This window comes from Delphinapterus leucas, chromosome 1 (genome assembly GCF_059928025.1).
Source record: "Delphinapterus leucas isolate spDelLeu-1000000601 "Yukka" chromosome 1, BTC_Dleu_Yukka2, whole genome shotgun sequence".
Lineage (NCBI taxonomy): Eukaryota > Metazoa > Chordata > Mammalia > Artiodactyla > Monodontidae > Delphinapterus > Delphinapterus leucas.
Window position 1 is genome coordinate 183,332,464 of NC_143129.1, and position 21,241 is coordinate 183,353,704.

The 21,241-nt window shown below is 41.3% G+C and overlaps 1 protein-coding gene across 4 annotated transcripts in view; it reads right to left on the minus strand.

Annotated features, from left to right (window-relative positions):
* Positions 1-269: 269 nt before the first annotated feature.
* The window catches only part of SLC25A33 (solute carrier family 25 member 33), a 33,377-nt gene continuing 12,405 nt past the window's right edge, over positions 270-21,241 (minus strand). Inside the window, exons 3-9 of one of the 4 annotated variants that reach the window (XR_016389087.1) lie at positions 12,409-12,486; positions 10,789-10,857; positions 10,149-10,249; positions 8,115-8,181; positions 4,927-5,207; positions 3,139-3,207; positions 285-1,697 (exon numbers count right to left, since the gene is read on the minus strand). Coding sequence is in view for 3 of the 4 variants with exons in the window: in XM_089901829.1 (XP_089757955.1) it covers positions 3,535-3,737; positions 4,927-5,207; positions 8,115-8,181; positions 10,149-10,249; positions 10,789-10,857; positions 12,409-12,486 (799 nt within the window). In the remaining variant the exon portion in view is untranslated. Of the gene's footprint in view, positions 3,208-3,241; positions 3,738-4,926; positions 5,208-8,114; positions 8,182-10,148; positions 10,250-10,788; positions 10,858-12,408; positions 12,487-21,241 lie in introns of those variants that run through there. The other 3 variants (XM_089901835.1, XM_089901829.1, XM_022598569.3) reach the window with 3 other exon arrangements.

The window sequence follows — 21,241 nt, forward strand, 5'->3', positions numbered from 1 at the left end:
CCCCTGACTCGGCGCGCTCCCGCCGCGCAGCCAATCGGAGCGTGGGGCGAGCCTGGTGGGCGGGGCGCCAGCGGAAGTCGCCGTACCGGCCAGAGCGCGCCCTCCCGTGGCCGAAGGGGGGAGGTGGCGCGGGGCCCGGCCCTTCTCCGCTCCCGCTTCGCTCGCCCGGCGCCCCAACTTCAGCATCCCGGGCTAATAAGTCTTTCCCTGGCTAGTCCTGTCTTCCCAACGCCTAGCCAAACCGGGCCTATGCGCGCGACGCTGTTTTACGGCAAGTCGGAGCTTCTTAAGCCGCTTCCACTGAAGCCACTCCAATGGTCAAAAAATTAGTTTGCAGAAACATGAACCCCGCCCACTCCCGCCATAGGGAGGAAGGTAACTAGATCATGGGACAGCCATGCTACGGAACGTAATTCAACTATTAGAATGTCAGAGCTATAGGTATTGGCCTAGAGGGATGAAACACTTAAAAAAAAAAGCAACATGCACATTAATTTTGATAATACCTAAGTTTGAATAAACTCCTATAATATGTGTCTGTTTATTGGAACAGACGATGGTTAACATTGAACTGCAAACAGCTACCTCGGGGGGGTGAAGATTCACTTCATGAAAGTGTTTTAGTATTATTGGTTTGTGCTAAATTACTTTTATAACTTAAAAAAAAAAGAAGCTCAAGTTGGGAATATTTGTATTTAATTCCGCAGTATCTATTTCAGTGTTTTACAACTATTCGTGTTTTTTGAGGTCAACATTAGAATCCTTACCGTCCTGGACAGTGATGGGTGATTTAGCAGCAAATGTTTCCTGTTTCCTGTTGCTGGTTGATCTGTCCCACATCCTAGTCCTGTGCCTTCACCAGGAACTGCAGACAAGGGGGCAGGGCACGAAGCCTGTGCAGTGATGAGAGTCTGCCTGGACGCTCCACTTTCTTGTAAGTTAAGTGTCAGAGTAGAGGCTTTCCTTCGCTTCATTTCTGCTTTCACCACAAATGAATGAATAGCAGTGAAGCTTCGCTTCAAAATGTGAGGCGTTGTATTTAAGCGCCATTCTCTTTCCAAGGAAGATTGTCTGCAGAACGTCCCACTCAAAGGAAGGGCTCTGTGATCCATGTGGACAAAGAATGCACCCAACAGTTCTGTCCTGGGCATGGCTAGAAGCTCACCTTGACTGGGGTGGAATCGTAAGCCTTAAGTGAATTGAATGGAATGGTTTGCTGTACCTTAGCTCCAGAGTCAGATCATTGCGTAGGCTCGGATGCCCCTTCCACCTTACATTCATCTACTCAGCAAGCAGCACAAACCCACGATTGTTCCAGTTTACTACTTATCTCCGGCGAGCCAGGCAAGCCTCAGAGCCTCTCTCATTTGTAAAATGTGCATGATGGTAATACGTGCCTCACAAGTTTGTCAGAATGAATTTAAATGAGAAAGTAACACCTTGCACAGTGCATGGCACACACGGATAAGCAATAAGGGTTTAAAAAGTCTTATACGTATGACTACTGAAAAATGGTGAAATGTCAGTGACTAAGCTTGTGGAAAAGAGAGAAATCAATCATGGGATTTTTCCATTAACAGCTCAGTGATATATGCCACTTTAAAATCCAGTAAGCCCCTTTACAGAGGAAGCATCACTTTCTTCCTGCTTGTTCTCTTCCTACTTCTGGTACTCAACGTTTCTTTCATTTCAATGCCCTGGTGCAGAAGCAGAGAACTAAATTATACCAGCTTAATGTCAAACTTATTACCTCAAGAATGTATAAGTGAAAATTATTTCCAAATAATTCTCATACCCAACTAGTGAATATTAAGCAACCTAACTTTTGACCTTCATATTAGATAAAATCTTGAGGAAAAATTCAGGCTTTCGTATGAGCATTAAAATAGGAAGGTGTTGCTAAGTGCCACTATTAAACAGTTAAAATGAGCTTCTGGAATAGAAATATCTTTGCTGTCGCGCATTGTAGAATCACTGAAGTTGGACTAAAGTCATTTATTGTGACTTCCATTTAGTGTTGACAGTTGTAGCAAATTACGCTAGAGGGCGCTCAAAAACACCAAACGACCTCCTTTATGACCAAAGGTGAAGAGAATTAAACTCAATTGTATTTCAATTTGAAAATAACCTCTTCTCATCCCTACCAGAGTATCTGCCACTGAATCTGATGTGACAGTGCATCAGTGATTAGAATCAGGTATCTTTCTAGATATTCAGATTGAAAAATAACCTTAATGTACAGTATATGCAAATTCCAGTGGAAGAGTTCATGGGAAGACCATCTATCTTACCTGCCTTCTGTCTTATTATCTTTCTGTCCTTTATTAAATTTCCTTTAAAAATGAGGGGGGGTTTAAAACTCTGGTGATTTCTCATTTCTAGGATTTTAACTTTTTAACCTTAAATTCTAGGGTATTTAAACAACACCAATGCCTCCTGTCAGAATAAAAGAGCACTCCCCTAGGGGTGGGCAGTCAACCGTGCTCCCTGCCCCTCTTCTCCAGTGGTGGAGCCCCGAGAACAGGGCTGCAGACGCGCCACGTTCCACACTCACAGCTGACTCGGAGGCTGCCCTCTGACACTCTCACAAGGGACCTGGGCTTGACCAGGCTAAACTGGGGCAAGTACATCCAGGGCCAAGGTAATTGGTAAACCATTCTTTAAAACTCTTGCCTTCGGGCTTCCCTGGTGGCGCAGTGGTTGAGAGTCCACCTGCTGATGCAGGGGACACGGGTTCGTGCCCCGGTCCGGGAGGATCCCACATGCCGCGGAGCGGCTGGGCCCGTGAGCCATGGCCGCTGAGCCTGCGCGTCTGGAGCCTGTGCTCCGCAACGGGAGAGGCCACAGCAGAGAGGCCCGCGTAACGCAAAACAAACAAACAAAACTCTTGCCTTTGGTTCAAACTGGGGATAGAGGATAACTTCTGGAAAAGGTTTATAGTTTAAAATATTTAGTGTCAGGAAGCTGTACTTATTTTTTTAAACTCAGCAGCTGGAAAGCTTAAATGATCAATCTGTGGAAGGTTTTTGGAGACTAGCTGGGAAGTCTGTCCTGGTCTGCCCTGTGCCATCAAGATGTGACGCTTCCTACCGGTCCCACAGTGCAGGATCTTACAGTCAGATTAGAAAACAACTGTACCTTGACTTGATAGTTTTTCTCTGCGTTTCTAGGCTTGTGCTTCACTGAAGTCCTTAGCTACAGTTTACCCTATGGGCGGACATAAAAGAGGACACAAAACAAATTTATACTTAAATACCATGATTTAATTTACTGGCTGCTTTATCCTGAATTCTCTTAAGTTAAAACAAAACAAAACAAAAACAACCAAAAGTTATAATTAACTGTTAACGTTAATGAAAATAAACCTTCCAGAAAGCATGAATCCAAAAGGAAATGTCCAACAGGTGACACAAGCCAGATATTCTACGGCCTTTCCTGTTTCGGTCTCAAACATTCTACACATCAATGGAAAAAAAAAAAAAATTCTCTAGAGTTTCTCAGTTTTATTCTTCTAGACCACAATTTTATGGTCTGTTACTGAGCATGGTCTTCTAACAGGTATACAATTAACTCATAGGTAGACAACACAATGGCAGTATTTGGTATCTGCCGGATGAGCTGGGCAAAGAGTCCTCTATAAAAGGCCAGGTAGCCTTCTTCCCGGAAGACCAGCCGAGCAGTCTGGACAAAAGACTTGTACTTGGTGCCCTCCTCCCGGAGCCGTGTCCTTATGACTTCTGCAGAGAGAAACACACATTTCAGGCTACAGATGAACTGTACTTCCAAGCAGTATGTGTAGAGAACGCGAAGCACACAGCTTTATAAACGTTAATGTACAGCTATGGCTCTTTGCCATCTCAGCTCTATTTGGCTGGGGTAGTCACAGAGAGACAATGAAAAGTTCTTTTCAGAACATTTTCTAACTCTGGGAATTGGTCAATTAGGGAATTGGTCAATTGTCCCAAGACTGATGTATACATACAAAAGTACCAAATAACTTCTAGGGGTTTAAAAAATAAGCTTAGTTTGAATGGGACTCAATTTTAAGATAGTTCACGGTTTTCTACTCTCAATGAAGTAAACACTGTCATTTCCCTGGAGGTGTATTTGTATTACATATGGTGACATCTCCAACAAAACTTTCTTTCCATGTACTCCCCAACTTTCTCCTCCTACCAGGATCCTTCTCCACTCCGTCCAGCCTCCTCCTTTTTCATACCCTTTGCCCACCTGGCCCTGCCTCACCCTGGCACCCACAGCATGACACCTGTGACTGCCTGTCAAGCGGACTTCAGGGCACGTGACCCGGGAAGCATCCAACCCCCTCTCTGCAAGCCCGTGGGGCTGCTCGGTGCCCCAGCACATGACGGGGGCTCAATGACCTGTGAGAAGTTGACCATGTGCATTTGTCACAGCTGACAGTGCAGCGGGTGTTTGAAAACAAAACCTGTTTTTCATGGCACAATAAAATAAGCTGTTTTTTTTTTCTTTTAAAAGTAGTTCAGTAGAACATTAGGTCTATTATTAATTCCTTAAACAGTAAACTTACCCAAAGTAGTTTTCCTCAGCACTCCATTCAAAATGGAAGCTGAAATTTTTTTTAAAGCTTGGCTCCTACATCATTTTTTTAAATTGAGGAATTTTAAATAAAATCCAGACTTTTGGCTTCTTTGGAAACATCAGAAGTTCCACAACCCAGGGCCCACATTCCACACAGCCGAGTTTTGGCCACAATCTGCTGTGCCAAGTAAAGCGGAGCTCCCACTGCCCGCGTGAGCTGCATACGTGAGCTGAAGCCAGCCGAGCTGGGCTCAGCTACCCTGTCACCTGCAGGTGCTTGCACGTCCACCTGAGCTATGGAGGTCTGGATACACTGACACAAACTGATGGCTATTTTCCTGCTCCGGAAGGAAAAGCAAAACCTACCATGGGGGTAAGCGACACAGGAAGCACACCCCTTGGAAAGAGCAGCAGCTGCCATAAGTCCAAAAAAATTTGTGGAGTTTTTCTCAGTCCCGTTTGTAGAAGAGGCTAAGGGAGCTTCTTTCAGATACTTCTTTAAATTTTCATAAATAGCAAAACAGATGATGGTTTCTGAAATTCCAGCGTAAGAGGCAGTTAGTCCCCTGTAGAAACCACGAATGCCTTCCGTCTGGTAAACATAGCGAGCACACTGGAGCGTGTTCATCTGCTTGGAGCCTCTCACTCTGCACAAAGGAGACCAACGAGAGGCCGTTACGACAACATGCTCAGGAGCCCGCCTGCTGCACCGAGTCACAAAGATTAGCTAAAGAGAAATTGCATGGTGGGTGCCACAGTCTCCCCTGGTCTGTGGTTGGCTGAGCCCGGCCTGCTGTGAGTCCAGGCCCATCAGCCGGGACACCCGACAGGCCCACAGGATGGGACGTGCACCTGTACTGGGTCACAGACTCGTGCTCAGGGTCTTCGATCTACTTCTGGAAAGAGCTATATGGAAGGTGTTCATCACAGAGGAAAATACGACTGCAACAGAATCAAAACGATCCCAACGTCTACACATGGGGACAGATACGTAAACCGTGGTACATATACTAGATTAAAACAGTTGTGAAGGCAGTCAGATATGGGGAAGTGCCGGACAAAATTACATGTAAAGTATAATTGCGATTACTGTACACATATGCGTTAAGAAAATACTGAAGGAAAAACTCCCCAACATTCCGACAGGGTGGTGAGTGTGAGTATTCTTTCTTATCGTTCTAGTCTCCAAAGGGTGTATTTTGATTCCATTATTTCTACATTTGTAAAATTATGAACAGAATAGACTCTACAATAACTAAAAAGCCTTTGGCTTGGATGCTCCTACCCCATGACAGGAAGTTTTCATAAACCGCCAGGATACAAACAGAATCCCAGGACTGGACAGCGTTCACAGTGGGCGCACGTGGGAGGCCCCCCTGTGGGGCAGCAGACCAGTGTCCTGGGCCCCCCAGCCCCACCCCCTACCTGGCGTGACCTTTGTGACACAAACGCCAAGCACCTCGCTCCCCTGCTTAACACCCCCTTGGAGGGCTCCTCGACCTTGGCACTATAGGTATTTGGGGCCAGGTAATTCTCCGCTGGGGGCGGGCCTATGCGTTGTAGAATATCTAGCAGCAGCCCTGGCCTCCACCCACTAGATGCCACCTAAGTGGATAAAGACATCTCCAGACATTGCCAAATATCCTCTAACGGAGGACAGACAGGCCCCCCGAACCACTGCTGCCTCAAAATAAAGCCGAGTCCAAATGCCCATTCCTCCCCAGGGCTTTTAAGGATGTGGCCCTCTCTTTTGGCTTCTCCCGTCTTATCTCCCTGCACCTCCCTCCTTCTCCAGCACATCTGCATGCAGGACACACCCCTTCTTTCTGCAGCTCGGAATGAACAATGCTTTCTTGCCTTCAGATTTTCTGCACAGCAGATTCCCTGCCTGAGGCACCTTCACACCTGCCGCTGCCCACCGGCTATCCTGTAGATGGGAGGGTGGATGCCACAAGAGCCCCTCCCTGGCTGCACGTCCTGCCCAGACTGCATTAAGGACCCTCCAGGGTCCTGGAGCACCTCAGGCCTCTTATCCCACCAGCCTAGAATTCTCTTTATTTTCTGTAAAGCTGTGAGCTTCTGGAAGGCAAGGCCCATGTCTTATTCCCTGCTGTTTCTGCTGTGACTAGTTGCACAGGAAGCATGCAACAAATACTCATTGTTGAGGGCTATGTTAACAGAGCCCACACAAACACGGCTTTCAAATGTCCTAAGCACGGGTCATTTCCAGCCAGATTTAAAAGAATGCGTATAAAGGAAGGCTCTCAGCTGACTCATGCATTTATCCGCTGCTAAACAGAAGTGACATTAGGACACTGTGTGAACACCTGGAACTGGGAGCAATTGCCAAAGGTTTCCAGGAGAGGACACTGGTCTGCAGCTTGCAGGACAAGGTGTTCTTGAGGGACAAGAAGGGGAAACGGGATTCCTGGTGAGGGGACGGCAGATTCAGGGAGATGGAAGCATGAAAGCACATGACATTTTTAGAAAATCGCAAAGGACCTTGAATGTTAAGCCAAGGAGCGAGGATTTGACCCTGAGAGTCACTGACATTCATCGAAGGATTCTGAGCAAGCAATCTATTCAAAATGATTAGACCTGATGCATTTTAGAAGGTTCTTTCAGACAGAATGGATTAGGGGAAACACAGAATCAAAGACCAATTCAGAGGCTATGGGGGTCATTGAAGAGAAAAAACAAGCTAAGGCAGACCCCAGCTCCACTTCCAGGGGGCGTACTTGCTCGCTCTCTCCCCTGCTTTCTTTACTGGGTAGCTTAAGGTTAGGCTGGACTAGCTGGAAGTTTCCAGCGCCCCACACAACATTTCTAGGCAACCTAGTAACAGAAGGGTTCTTAGAATCCTATCACAAAGCATCATTTACCATCTTCACTAACTTGAAATTACGGTAGTTATGGGGATGCTCTTTGATCTTGTTATTTAATGTGTTAAAGAATTATATTACTATATTGCAATTAAAAAAAACACCACTGATAACTGTATTTCAATAATTGGTTTTCACTGCTTTTAAAAATATTGTTCTAAAAAGCACCTGCAGCCTTCACCAGAGACTGCCAAGAGAACCCACAGCATGAAAAATCCCAAGAATCCCTGGCTAGTTTCAGCACAGGAATCTTGGATATCTGAGGGCCTTGGAGATTAGAATGCCCCTTCTGAGACCAGGGGCATTTGCTGTTCTGCCCTTCCTGGCATCTTCCCACTTGAAAGCGAGGCCACCTGGAGGAGAGCCCGCAGCACTCCAACTTGGGGGCGGTGGGGTCATCCAGGAGCAGAGACCCACCGACTACCCTGTAGATCAGGGGCCACAACTGAGCGAACTTCGACACCCCCTTGTGTGTTATTTCTGTTGGCCTTTGTCTCCCCACAAGGCTTGGCAGTATCAACCTCAAGACAAAAGGAGTTTCTACATATGCTTATATTCAGACAAAACAAGGATGGGGATGGCTAAGGACAATCTCACTCCACAGCTGGAACTGGTGGAAGAAAAAAAGCCCTAAGAATTCTTATATTAAGGAAGGAACAATTAACAACTTACTTCCGTTCTAGCTGCATCCGGGTTTTAACCATCCATATAGGATTCATTAAGGAATTTGTGACAAAAGCTGGAAGAAAAAAAGAATAGAAAATGTTATCAGTGAACAGAGTCAATGTTTATTAAAGCTGTCTATTCCATGTGATAAACTTTGAAATCAGGCTTTCAATGGCTTAATAATAAAAACGGATGGTAGGAAGCAGTTATATTTCCATACTACAGATGGAAGCTATAGTCCCCTAAAATGTAACATCTACTGGTATGTAGGACCTAACATTTATCTCTCAATTTTCTAGAGCCCTGTCTAGTCCATTCAGCCGCTAGGTGGTGCTGTTGATATTCCTGTTAATGTGGTTCCATTGGTAAACATATATGAAACTATTCTAAAACTCAATTGAAAGGTTCAGGTTCAGAAATAATTTGTTTTAAAAAGTTGCTGATCTTATCCAAAAGGGTACCTGATATATAACTTAAAATAGAAGAAACTAAATCTCCATTTACCTGAATCCAAACTTCAACATTTTAATACCTGACCATTTTAGGAAATCAAAGTTTTAAGACTGATCTGCCTATAGTAACCGTTTTTAAAGTAAGTCTTCTCCATCTTAATATTGTTAATCATTCCAGACCAACCAAAAAAGCAGTATTGACCTGACACGCAGTGAGTCTTCTGGAATACCTCATCCCCTCCACAGCCTAAGTAGATTGATTAGATAATAGGACCCTAGATAGTGGTTTAAAAATCTCCCTCCACAGATGAACAACAAGGACCTACTGTACAGCACAGGGAACTATATTCAATACCTTATAATAAACCATAATGGAAAATAAACTGAAAAAGAATATATATGTGTGTGTATATACATAAGAAACTGAATCACTCTGCTGTACACCTGAAACTAACAAAACTTTGTAAATCAACTATACTAGAATTACAAAAAAACCCAAAAAACTGAATGTTACCAGGAAGGAGGAAAAAAAAACAAAACAAAAAACAATAACAGCAACATTAGCTCCTTAAAACAGCAAATTAAAGACTTCATTAAAAAAAAAAATCTACCTCCAGGTCTGTTTTATTTACCAAGGTTCCTCTATGTTAATTTTGCAAAAGTTACAAAACTAGGGCACAGCCTTTCGCGTATGGCTAACTCCCTATCGGCCTTGGCAGTGAAGCCTGGCCTCCTCTGAACCCCACGCACTCCTCTCAGAGCTCCGTATTCTGTAAAACACCTTTCTTGTTGTGAAGCAGCTCTGCTAATGTCATTTCCCATTTGGGGTCCAGAAATTATTATCCGCAACTATTCAGATGGATTACTAGTACTTTTATTTGGAGTAACAGGGACAAGACTGATACGTACAACTTGGAGGGTAGAAAGTTTTCATAAAATGCCAACTTAATTCTCTAAAACACCCTTCTATTTAAATAGACATAAAATTTACATCGAAAAAGACATAGCCTTCTCTCAGCAATCTACACGTCCATGTTTTTGCCAAGTATTTCCTGGGGAAAAAATCCTTTTGTGAATTTTCCATGGTAGGTGGAATGATTCCCTCAAAAAAGAACAGAAGCTACCTAATCTATCACTGATCCTACTGCAAGAATCCCACTACAAGCCCTGAGCCCTCATCATAGAATCCAACTGTTAAGGACAGAAGTGCCAACTGTACTCAGGGTAGGCTAGACACCGTCGGGAGCCACAGAAAAAGCAGCTCGAACTTTAGAAAATAATGTAATAAAAAGGCATGAAAACACATTAATATTCCTTTAAAAGATACATCACACTAACCAGTAGCATGCATGAGAACATGTCAATTTTGAGGGAGAATAAAAAGCTTCAGGGTAAAAGAAAACGGAAGCAAGTTACAAACCGCTCTCAAACACTCATGTTTTGTCACTTCTAACATAAAGCTTTAGGAAAATGATTTTAGATGCAAAAGAAGCAGAGACGTAATTTCTAATTCCTGGAGAAAGCTGTTTGGTACAACACATGCTTTAGCAAAGTGAGCAACTCATCTCCACTCACTACGGTAACATACCTGCAGAGCCAGCTGAGAAAATGTGCACAGTATTGCTGTTAGGCACGAAAATGCCATTGAACTGCTCTTTGGCTTTGGAGTAGCATGCAAAGTACACAGCCCTGTTAGAACAAAGAGAGAATGCTATCAAGACATTGGTTCGACGCTATATAATATGTATGTCCTTCCACAACCCCTGAAAAATTTAGCAATATGGGAAAGAAGTTAACATGTAACCGAAAGCTTGACCTAATCTGTGCTAAAAACCAAAACCTGTTGCAGGCATCTTCAGGAAGCTCCTGATTGGCCCTCCAGAAAGTACTCAATGATGATGGGAGTGCCCAAAACAACTGAGGAAAATGAGGTTTTGGTAATATACATACAAAGTCCGTTTACAGTCTTCATCCTGGATGAATGCCAATCCTTTTAAGCACCAACATATACCACAACTGTTAAAATTTATAATACATTTCTAAAACATACCACACTTGTCCTGCCTTACACCAAAATGAGTATGTCAGATGTACTGTGAACTTTTTTCCTGATGACTCAGGATCACATAGGAACATGTACGGTGGCACACGTGTTTTCATCAAGTGCACCCTCCACTGACGTGCTCCCAGCCCCAGAAAGGGACCGCTGGGGGTGGCGGGCGCCCCACCTTGGCTCTCCGGTCTTCTCTTCTCTGCCTCTGTCTGCTTCTCCGCTTCTGTCTCCTCTCCTGTTGGGGCTGGAGAGCAGAGCCTGGCTGTGATTTTCCCTGCTTCTTCACCAGCAATGTCAGGGAAAATGCTTTTTTTCAGCTGGCCCATGGATCAATTGCAGAATGTATTTTTCAACTTAGGATCCTGACTACATACCATGAATGTGTTATAAAACAGTCTTTCGTTTTTTTCTAGGTCCCAACTGTTCTAAATGGGTGTGGTGGCCAGGACTCTATATCAGATTGACAGGTGTTACCAAATTAGCACTGTCCACAAGTAGATCTGACTCCATTTAAAAAATTTACTACATATATGCAGTATGTTTGCCTTCTCTTAACAATGCATACCTCATATAACCTCACAGACTAGTATTTTCTATATTTTCAATAGATTATACACATAAGCTACAGAATTCCAAAGGAACAAAAGGATTTAATAAGAATCTGCATTTTTTTATTGGCGTATAATTGCTTTACAATGTTGTGTTAGTTTCTGCTGTACAATGAAGTAAATCAGCTATGTGTATACCTATATCCCCTCCCTCTTGGACCTCTGCATTTTTACAACATCCTCAGGAGATCTGCGTATAAACTGGAGCACTGATATGCAAGTATTCTAGAAGCTTTTAGTCTTAACTTTGTATAAAACAAAATTCTCATTTTTGTTATAAAGATGAATTTTGCTTAAAGTCTATTCAAGTACTATGTGGATTCACATAAGTGACCCTTGTCACTGTGCTCCCCCTCCCAGGAGGCAATTTCTAGAAGCAGTTTCTTACCTACTTTTCAGAGATATGCTGCTATGCGCGCACACACACACACACACACACGCAGAGACATTCACTTTCATATCCACACACGCCTATCCTCTGTATCAGCACTGTCGAAAAGAACTTTCTGCAGAGATGGAAGTGTTCTATACCTATGTTCTCCAATGCAGGAGCCACTAGCTACATATGAATGCTAAGTAACTTGAAATGTGGCTGGTGAGACCAAGGAACTGAATTTTTAATTTTAATTGATTTAAGTAGCCCCACATGACCAGGGGATACTGCATTGGGACAATGCAGCTTGATATATTCAAATAAGCTTTAAAGAGAATTAAACCTTGTAACACAAATAAGAATTTTTTAAATAAAGTAAGCTTGGAAGCCTTTAAAATTGCTTTAGATCAGTGCTTCCAAGTGCATATGAATCACCTGTGCGTTTTGGCAGAATGCAAATTCTGATGTAGGTCCGGGGTGTGGTCTGAGATCGTGTAGTTTTAACAAGCTCCTAGGTGATGCCAATGCTGCTGACCACACGCCACACTTAGAGTAGCAAACACTCAGAGAAGACACCACGTGATGGGAGCAGAATAATTCTCAACTTAAGAATAAAATAACTAAGAATCTCTTTCTCACGCACACACTGCAAGACATGCCAACAGTTATCACTACTTCTATATGTCAGATGCACTTTGGCAAATCCCCCACAGAAAAAGAAACTAGACATCTAGCGGTATTGCCCCTCCAGTAAGAAAGGACTCAGCGTATTAGATACTGTATGCGGTGCGCTAGCTGGACGATTAATGCTTACCTTGATGGTGCAACTCCAACCAAATTGGGACCCAAGCCTCTAAAAAGTGACTTTGGTCCTTCCTTCTCCAAGATCGACCTGAATAACGAGAAAAGATGTATCTTTAAAAACGTTAGGCAAGGCCTGTGCAAAATGATAAGGGTTCAGCCTTCACATTAGCTCCCTGAATAAAGAACAGAATGTTTACAAAAGCCCAGGGTCTTATCTGATTATATTACAATACAAAATCAGAAGACCGATGAATACTGCTTTCATTACTACAGTGAAAAAACATGCTTCAAAATCTCCCTTGTTCAGGCAGGAGCAAGGTGTTCAGGGTTTGCACTACCCACCGACATCCTAGGAAGGCAGAGAGCAGCAAAGGGTCTGATACAGGAAATGATGTCCTTGTTATGACAAGATCCACTGAGAAACAGGTTGAGAAATTTCTTCGGATGGTATTTCTTTTGGATTTATTCCTTATTTCTAACCTATCTTCTAGATCTTTGCCTATTACAGGAGAGCCCTAAACAGGGAAATGAGGAACAGAAGAATCCAGTAACTTTCATGGGACGATGACTGCTCTTTAAAGCTAACGCTTAGTATCTCAGGTTCAAAGAGAATACTGTGCCTGCTTTTTCTTTAAAAACTTTTTTACTGTGGTACATAGTTTTTTTTACCATTTTCCATTTTTAAGTGTATAGTTCAGTGGCAATAAGTACATTCACACTGTTGTACAACCATCACCAGCATCCATCTCCAGAACTTTTTCATCTTCTCAAACAGATTCCAGAGATAGCCTCATCCACCAGAGGGCAGACAGCAGAAGCAAGAACTACAATCCTGCAGCCTGTGGAACAAAAACCACATTCAGAGAAAGACAGACAAGATGAAAAGGCAGAGGGCTATGTACCAGATGAAGGAACAAGATAAAACCCCAGAAAAACAACTAAACGAAGTGGAGATAGGCAGCCTTCCAGAAAAAGAGTTCAGAATAATGATAGTGAAGATGACCCAGGACCTCGGAAAAGGAATGGAGGCAAAGATCGAGAAGATGCAAGAAATGTTTAACAGAGACCTAAAAGAATTAAAGAACAAACAGAGATGAACAATACAATAACTGAAATGAAAAATACACCAGAAGGAATCAATAGCAGAATAACTGAGGCAGAAGAACGGATAAGTGACCTGGAAGACAGAATGGTGGAACTCACTGCTGCAGAACAGAATAAAGAAAAAAGAATGAAAAGAAATGAAGACAACCTGAGAGACCTCTGGGACATTAAACGCAACAGCATTCACATTATAGGGGTCCCAGAAGGAGAAGAGAGAGAGAAAGGACTGGAGAAAATATTTGAAGAGATTATAGAGGAAAACTTCCCTAACATGGGCAAGGAAATAGCCACCCAAGTCCAGGAAGCGCAGAGAGTCCTATACAGGAGAAACCCAAGGAGAAACACGCTGAGACACATAGTAATCAAACTGGCAAAAATTAAAGAAAAATTATTGAAAGCAGCAAGGGAAAAACGCCAAATAACATACAAGGGAACTCCCGTAAGGTTAACAGCTGATTTCTCAGCAGAAACTCTACAAGCCAGATGGGAGTGGCATGACATATTTACAGTGATGAAAGGGAATAACCTACCTACAACCAAGATTACTCTACCCGGCAAGGATCTCATTCAGATTTGATGGAGAAATCAAAAGCTTTACAGACAAGCAAAAGCTAAAAGAATTCAGCACCACCAAACCAGCTCTACAACAAATACTAAAGGAACTTCTCTAAGTGGGAAACACAAGAGAAGAAAAGGACCTACAAAAACAAACCCAAAACAATTAAGAAAATGGTAATAGGAACATACATATCAATAATTACCTTAAACGTGAATGGATTAAATGCTCCAACCAAAAGACACAGGCTTGCTGAACGGATACAAAAACAAGACCCATATATATGCTGTCTACAAGAGACCCACTTCAGACCTAGGGACACATACAGACTGAAAGTGAGGGGATGGAAAAAGATATTCCACGCAAATGGAAATCAAAAGCAAGCTGGAGTAGCAATACTCACATCAGATAAAATAGTCTTTAAAATAAAGAATGTTACGAGAGACAAGGATCCCTACATAATGATCAAGGGGTCAATCCGAGAAGAAGATATAACAATTATAAATATATATGCACCCAACATAGGAGCACCTCAATACATAAGGCAACTGTTAAAAGCTATAAAAGAGGAAATCAACAGTAGCACAATAATAGTGGGGGACTTTAACACCTCACTTACACCAGCGGACAGATCACCCAAACAGAAAATAAATAAGGAAACACAAGCTTTCAATGACACAACAGACCAGATAGATTTAATTGATATTTATAGGACATTCCATCCCAAAACAGCAGATGACACTTTCTTCTCAAGTGCGCACAGAACACTCTCCAGGATAGATCACATCTTGGGTCACAGATCAAGCCTCAGTAAATTTAAGAAAATTGAAATCACATCAAGCATCTTTTCTGACCATGGTGCTATGAGATTAGAAATCAATTACAGGGAAAAAAACGTAAAAAACACAAACACCTGGAGGTTAAACAATGCGTTACTAAATAACCAAGAGATCACTGAAGAATTCAAAGAGGAAATCAAAAAATACCTAGAGACAAATGACAATGAAAACACGACAATCCAAAACCGATGGGATGCAGCAAAAGCAGTTCTAAGAGGGAAGTTTATAGCAATGCAATCCTACCTCAAGAAACAACAAACATCTCAAATAAACAATCTAACCTTACACCTAAAGGAACTAGAGAAAGAACAAACAAGACCCAAAGTTAATAAATGGAAAGAAATCATTAAGATCAGAGCAGAAATAAATGAAATAAAAACAAAGAAAACAATAGCAAAGATCAATAAAACTAAAAGCTGGTTCTGAGAAGATAAACAAAATTGATAAACCATTAGCCAGACCCATCAAGAAAAAGAGGGAGAGGACTCAAATCAATAAAATTAGAAATGAAAAAGGAGAAGTTACAACAGACACCACAGAAATACAAAGCATCCTAAGAGACTACTACAAGCAACTCTATGCCAATAAAATGGACAACCTGGAAGAAATGGACAAATTCTTAGAAAGGTATAACCTTCCAAGACTGAACCAGGAAGAAATAGAAAAGTATGAACAGACCAATCACAAGTAATGAAATTGAAACTGTGATTAAAAATCTTCCAACAAACAAAAGTCCAGGACCAGATGGCTTCACAGGTAAATTCTATCAAACATTTAGAGAAGAGCTAACACCCATCCTTCTCAAACTCTTCCAAAACATTGCAGAGGAAGGAACACTCCCAAACTCATTCTATGAGGCCACCGTCACCCTGATACGAAAACCAGACAAAGATACTACAAAAAAAGAAAATTACAGACCAAAATCACTGATGAATATAGATGCAAAAATCCTCAACACAATACGAGGAAACAGAATCCAACAACACATTAAAAGGATCATACACCATGATCAAGTGGGATTTATCCCAGGGATGCAAGGATTCTTCAATATATGCAAATCAATCAATGTGAGACACCATATTAACAAACTGAAGAAGAAAAACCATATGATCATCTCAATAGATGCAGAAAAAGCTTTTGACAAAATTCAACACCCATTTATGATAAAAGCTCTCCAGAAAGTGGGCATAGAGGGAACCTACCTCAACATAATAAAGGCCATATTTGACAAGCCCACAGCAAACATCATTCTCAATGGTGAAAAGCTGAAAGCATTTCCTCTAAGATCAGGAAAAGACAAGGATGTCCACTCTCACCACTATTATCCAACATAGTTTTGGAAGTCCTAGCCACGGCAATCAGAGAAGAAAAAGGAATACAAATTAGAAAAGAAGAAGTAAAACTGTCACTGTTTGCAGATGACATGACACTATACATAGAGAATCCTAAAGATGCCAACCAAAAACTACTAGAGCTAATCAATGAACTTGGCAAAGTTGCAGGATACAAAATTAATGCACAGAAATCTCTTGCATTCCTATACACTAATGATGAAAAATCTGAAGGAGAAATTAAGGAAACACTCCCATTTACCACTGCAACAAAAAGAATAAAATACCTAGGAATAAATCTACCTAGGGAGACAAAAGACCTGTATGCAGAAAACTATAAGACACTGATGAAAGAAATTAAAGATGATACCAACAGATGGAGAGATATACCATGTTCTTGGATTGGAAGACTCAATATTGTGAAAATGACTCTACTACCCAAAGCAATCTACAGATTCAATGCAATCCCTGTCAAATTACCAATGGCATTTTTTACAGAGCTAGAACAAAAAATCTTAAAATTTGTATGGAGACACGAAAGACCCCGAATAGCCAAAGCGGTCTTGAGGGAAAAAAACGGACCTGGAGGAATCAGACTCCCTGACCTCAGACTATACTACAAAGCTACAGTAATCAAGACAATATGGTACTGGCACAAAAACAGAAATATAGATCAATGGAACAGGATAGAAAGCCCAGAGATAAACCCATGCACCTGTGGTCAACTAATCTATCAAAGAAGGCAAGGATATACAATGGAGAAAAGACAGTCTCTTCAATAAGTGGTGCTGGGAAAACTGGACAGCCACATGTAAAAGAATGAAACTAGAACACTCCCTAACACCATACACAGAAATAAACTCAAAATGGATTAGAGACCTAAATATAAGACTGGACACTATAAAACTCTTAGAGGAAAACAGGAAGAACAGTCTTTGACATAAATCACAGCAAGATCTTTTTTGATCCACCTCCCAGAGTAATGGAAATAAAAACAAAAATAAACAAATGGGTCCTAATGAAACATAAGTTTTTGCATAGCAAAGGAAACTACAAACAAGATGAAAGGACAATCCTCAGAATGGGAGAAAATATTTGCAAATTACAGACAAGGGATTAATCTCCAAAATATATAAATGGCTCATGCAGCTCAATATTAAAAAAACAAACAACCCAATCAAAAAATGGGCAGAAGACCTAAATAGACATTTCTCCAAAGAAGACGTACAGATGGCCAAGAAGCACATGAAAAGCTGCTCAACATCACTAATTATTAGAGAAATGCAAATCAAAACTACAATGAGGTATCACCTCATACCAGTTAGAATGGGCATCATCAGAAAATCTACAAACAAATGCTGGAGAGGGTGTGGAGAAAAGGGAACCCTCTTGCACTGTTGGTGGGAATGTAAATTGATAGAGCCACTATGGAGAACAGTATGGAGGTTCCTTAAAAAACTAAAACTAGAACTACCATATGACCCAGCAATCCCACTACTGGGCATATACCCAGAGAAAACCATAATTGAAAAAGACACATGCACCCCAATGTTCACTGCAGCAATATTTACAATAGCCAGGACATGGAAGCAACCTAAATGTCCATCGACAGACGAATGGATAAAGAAGATGTGGCACATACACACAATGGAATATTACTCAGCCATAAAAAGGAATGAAATTGGGTCATCTGTAGAGACATGGATGGATCTAGAGACTGTCATACAAAGTGAAGTAAGTCAGAAAGAGAAAAACCAATATCGTATATTAACGCATATATGTGGAACTTAGAAAAATGGTACAGATGAACTGGTTTGCAGGGCAGAAATTGAGACACAGATGTAGAGAACAAACGTATAGACACCAAGGGAGGAAAGTGGCGGGGGTGTGATGAATTGGGAGATTGGGATTGAGATGTATACACTAATATGTATAAAATGGATAACTAATAAGAACCTGCTGTATTAAAAAAATAAATAAAATAAAATTCAAACAGATTCCATACCCAGTAAACACTAACTCTCCATCTCCCCACCCCAGCCCTGGCAACCACCCTTCTATTTTCTGTCTCTATGAATCTGACTGCTCTAGGGATCTCATACAAGTAGAATCCTACAGTATTTGTCCTTTTCTGACTGGCTTCTTTCACTCAGGACAGTGTCATTAAGGTTCATCTATGTTATAGCATGTGTCAGAATTTCCTTCTTTTTAAGGCTAAATTATAAGTCCATTATATGGATGCCCCTCATGTTGTTCACCCTTGGGCTGCTTCTGCCTTTTGGCTACTATGAATGTGAGTGTCCAAATATCTGTTCAGGTCCTGGGGCAACTAAGCCCATGCGCCACAACTACTGAGATGGCGCGCCTCAACTAGAGAGCCTGCATGACACAAACTACAGAGCCCACATGCTCTGGAACCTGCGCGCCACAACTAGACAAGAGAAAACCCACAAGCCACAACTAGAGAGAAGCCGCACACTACAACAAACATCCGGTGTGCCACAATTAAGACCCGACACAGCCAAAAAAATAATAATAATAATAATAAATAAATCTTAAAAAAAAAAAGTAGGTTAAGTGAAAGGAGCTGGATACAAAAGGCCATATGCTGTATGATTTCATTTAGATGAAATATCCATGAGACAAATCTATATAGACAGAAGGAAGATTAGCAGTTGGTTGTCTAGGGCTGGGGTCCTAGGGATGGGGAGTGACTGCAAACAGGTTAGGGGATTCTTATAGTGGGGATGAAAACGTTCTAGAATTGTTGTGATGGGTGCACAAAACTCTGAACATACTACAACAGGAGAACTGTGTGCTCTAAGTGGGCACATTGTATGGCATGTAGATTACATCTTAATAAAGCAGTTAAACAAACAAAAAAAAACCCAGAAAGCCTCACTGAAAAAGTTCTTGAAAACAGAAGACATATTTGTAGGAACAGAGTTTTAAAACAAAATTTAACCCTTGTGCTAAATCAATCGCTTAACAATAGATAAATGATAAAACTGGAATATAGACTGTAGATTAGTTAAAAAGCAGTACATCAATATTAAATTTCCTGAATTTGAAAACTGTACTGTGGTTTTAAGAGAATATCCTTTTTGTAGGAAATAAATGCTAAAGAATTAAGGGTAAAGGGACATAATGCAATGTAACCTATTTTCAAATGGTTCAGAAAAAAAAACCTGTATGTATATAGAGCAAAAACAAATAAGCAAATGTGGCAAAATGTTAAAGTGACCTGAGGCAGAGTATATAAGCAAGTTATTTGTACTGTTCCTGTAACTTTTCTGTAAGTTAGAAATAATTTAAAAAAAAAAGTTCTTAAAAAAAAGCTATAGGTCATAGGTTATAAAAATACTGAACTCATGTTTGTAGCCCACAAAGCCACGAAACAAGGGTTGGGGTAAAGACAATTCGTGGGTTTCTGTAAACCTAACACTCCAAATGAAGGACACGGAGTTTCAGTGCATTTTCACACTGGCCAAAACCAAGCCATTTGGTCCTTAATACAGGCATCAGAGTTTAGTGTTTTCAACTTTAAATACTTTACTGTTACTCTTTCTCAAAACAGGATTGGGCTTTTAAAAAGCCAGGCTCTCTCAACCAAAACTTCTCTCAAATAACACCCTGAAGTGACCTACACCTTATAGTATAGCATGTAAAAGATTTCAAACGGTCAATACATTCAACAATTTTTAAAGTTCAGACTCCATCTTTGGTCCCCACGAATGTTCACCATGCAGCCGGCCCAGGGGTCACCTACACACAATTAAGGGAATCTCTGGCTCCAGGGAGCTGGGAGCCGCTCATCTATAATGCAGTAGGGAACGCATATCCTCAAGTGACTCAGGCCTTTTAAGAACTGCAGAAAGGCTGTCTCCATAGTTACGCATATTAACAGTGGGCAAAAACTCAAATCTGTTACGTAATTCAAACTGCTAACCTAGCTGGATGTTTACAAAACTTTTCTGGAACAATCAAGTTCCTACTATAAATGGTACTCCTCAGCTTGTTAGGACTCAGACTAATTTTCCCACAGTCATAGAAACTTTCATTTAGGAAAGAAATGCAGAAAGAAATTAGAGTCCTGTTTGGAGCGTTTCATTCTCTTCACTATTTTAGATCATACTATGCATACCACTGACCAATCCAGGACAAAGCTCTCATCTGAACCCATCAGTGTTTAAAAGAGAAACGACCTCACTAACATATTACTTTTCAAAGAGGTACTTCAAAAAACAAAGTAACCTGAAGTAGTTTAAAGAACAGGAGTTCTGATTAGGAAAAAAAAAAGAAGACTAAGTCCTAAGACATTTTAAGGCAGATGCCTGAATAAAAGGATTATTAATTACCCCGTGGTAAATTTAATATTGAGAGCCTAATTGTTTTAACATCTTGCCTTTTTTCTTTTTAAGTAACTATATTCAAAATATAACAGTAACTGATGCTCCATTGGAGAATATTTTTTCTCTAATAGGTTAACCTAACACGAGACACAAGCAAACACTGATTTGTACTTTGAAAAATAAACTTCCTGTACACAAATTCTGTTGTCTGCTAAGTCTTTAAATGCAGTACTTCTTGGGCTTCCCTGGTGGCATAGTGGTTAAGAATCCGCCTGCCAATGCAGGGGACACGGATTTGAGCCCTGGTCCGGGAAGATCCCACATGCCGCAGAGCAATTAAGCTCGTGCGCCACAACTACTGAACCTGCACTCTGGAGTCCGTGAGCTACAACTACTGAGCCCGCGTGCCACAACTACTGAAGCCCACGTGCCTAGAGCCCGTGCTCCGCAACAAGGGAAGCCCGCACACCACAACGAAGAGTAGCCCCCGCTCGCCACAACGGGAGAAAGCCTGCAAGCGGCAACCAAGACCCAACGCAGCCAAAAATAAAAATAAATTAAATAAATAAATAAAAAGAAGTTAAAAAAAAAAAAAAAGATAAATGCAGTACTTCTTGGAAGAGTAAGACTAATAATAAGCAGCTTAGTTTTAAATGAATAA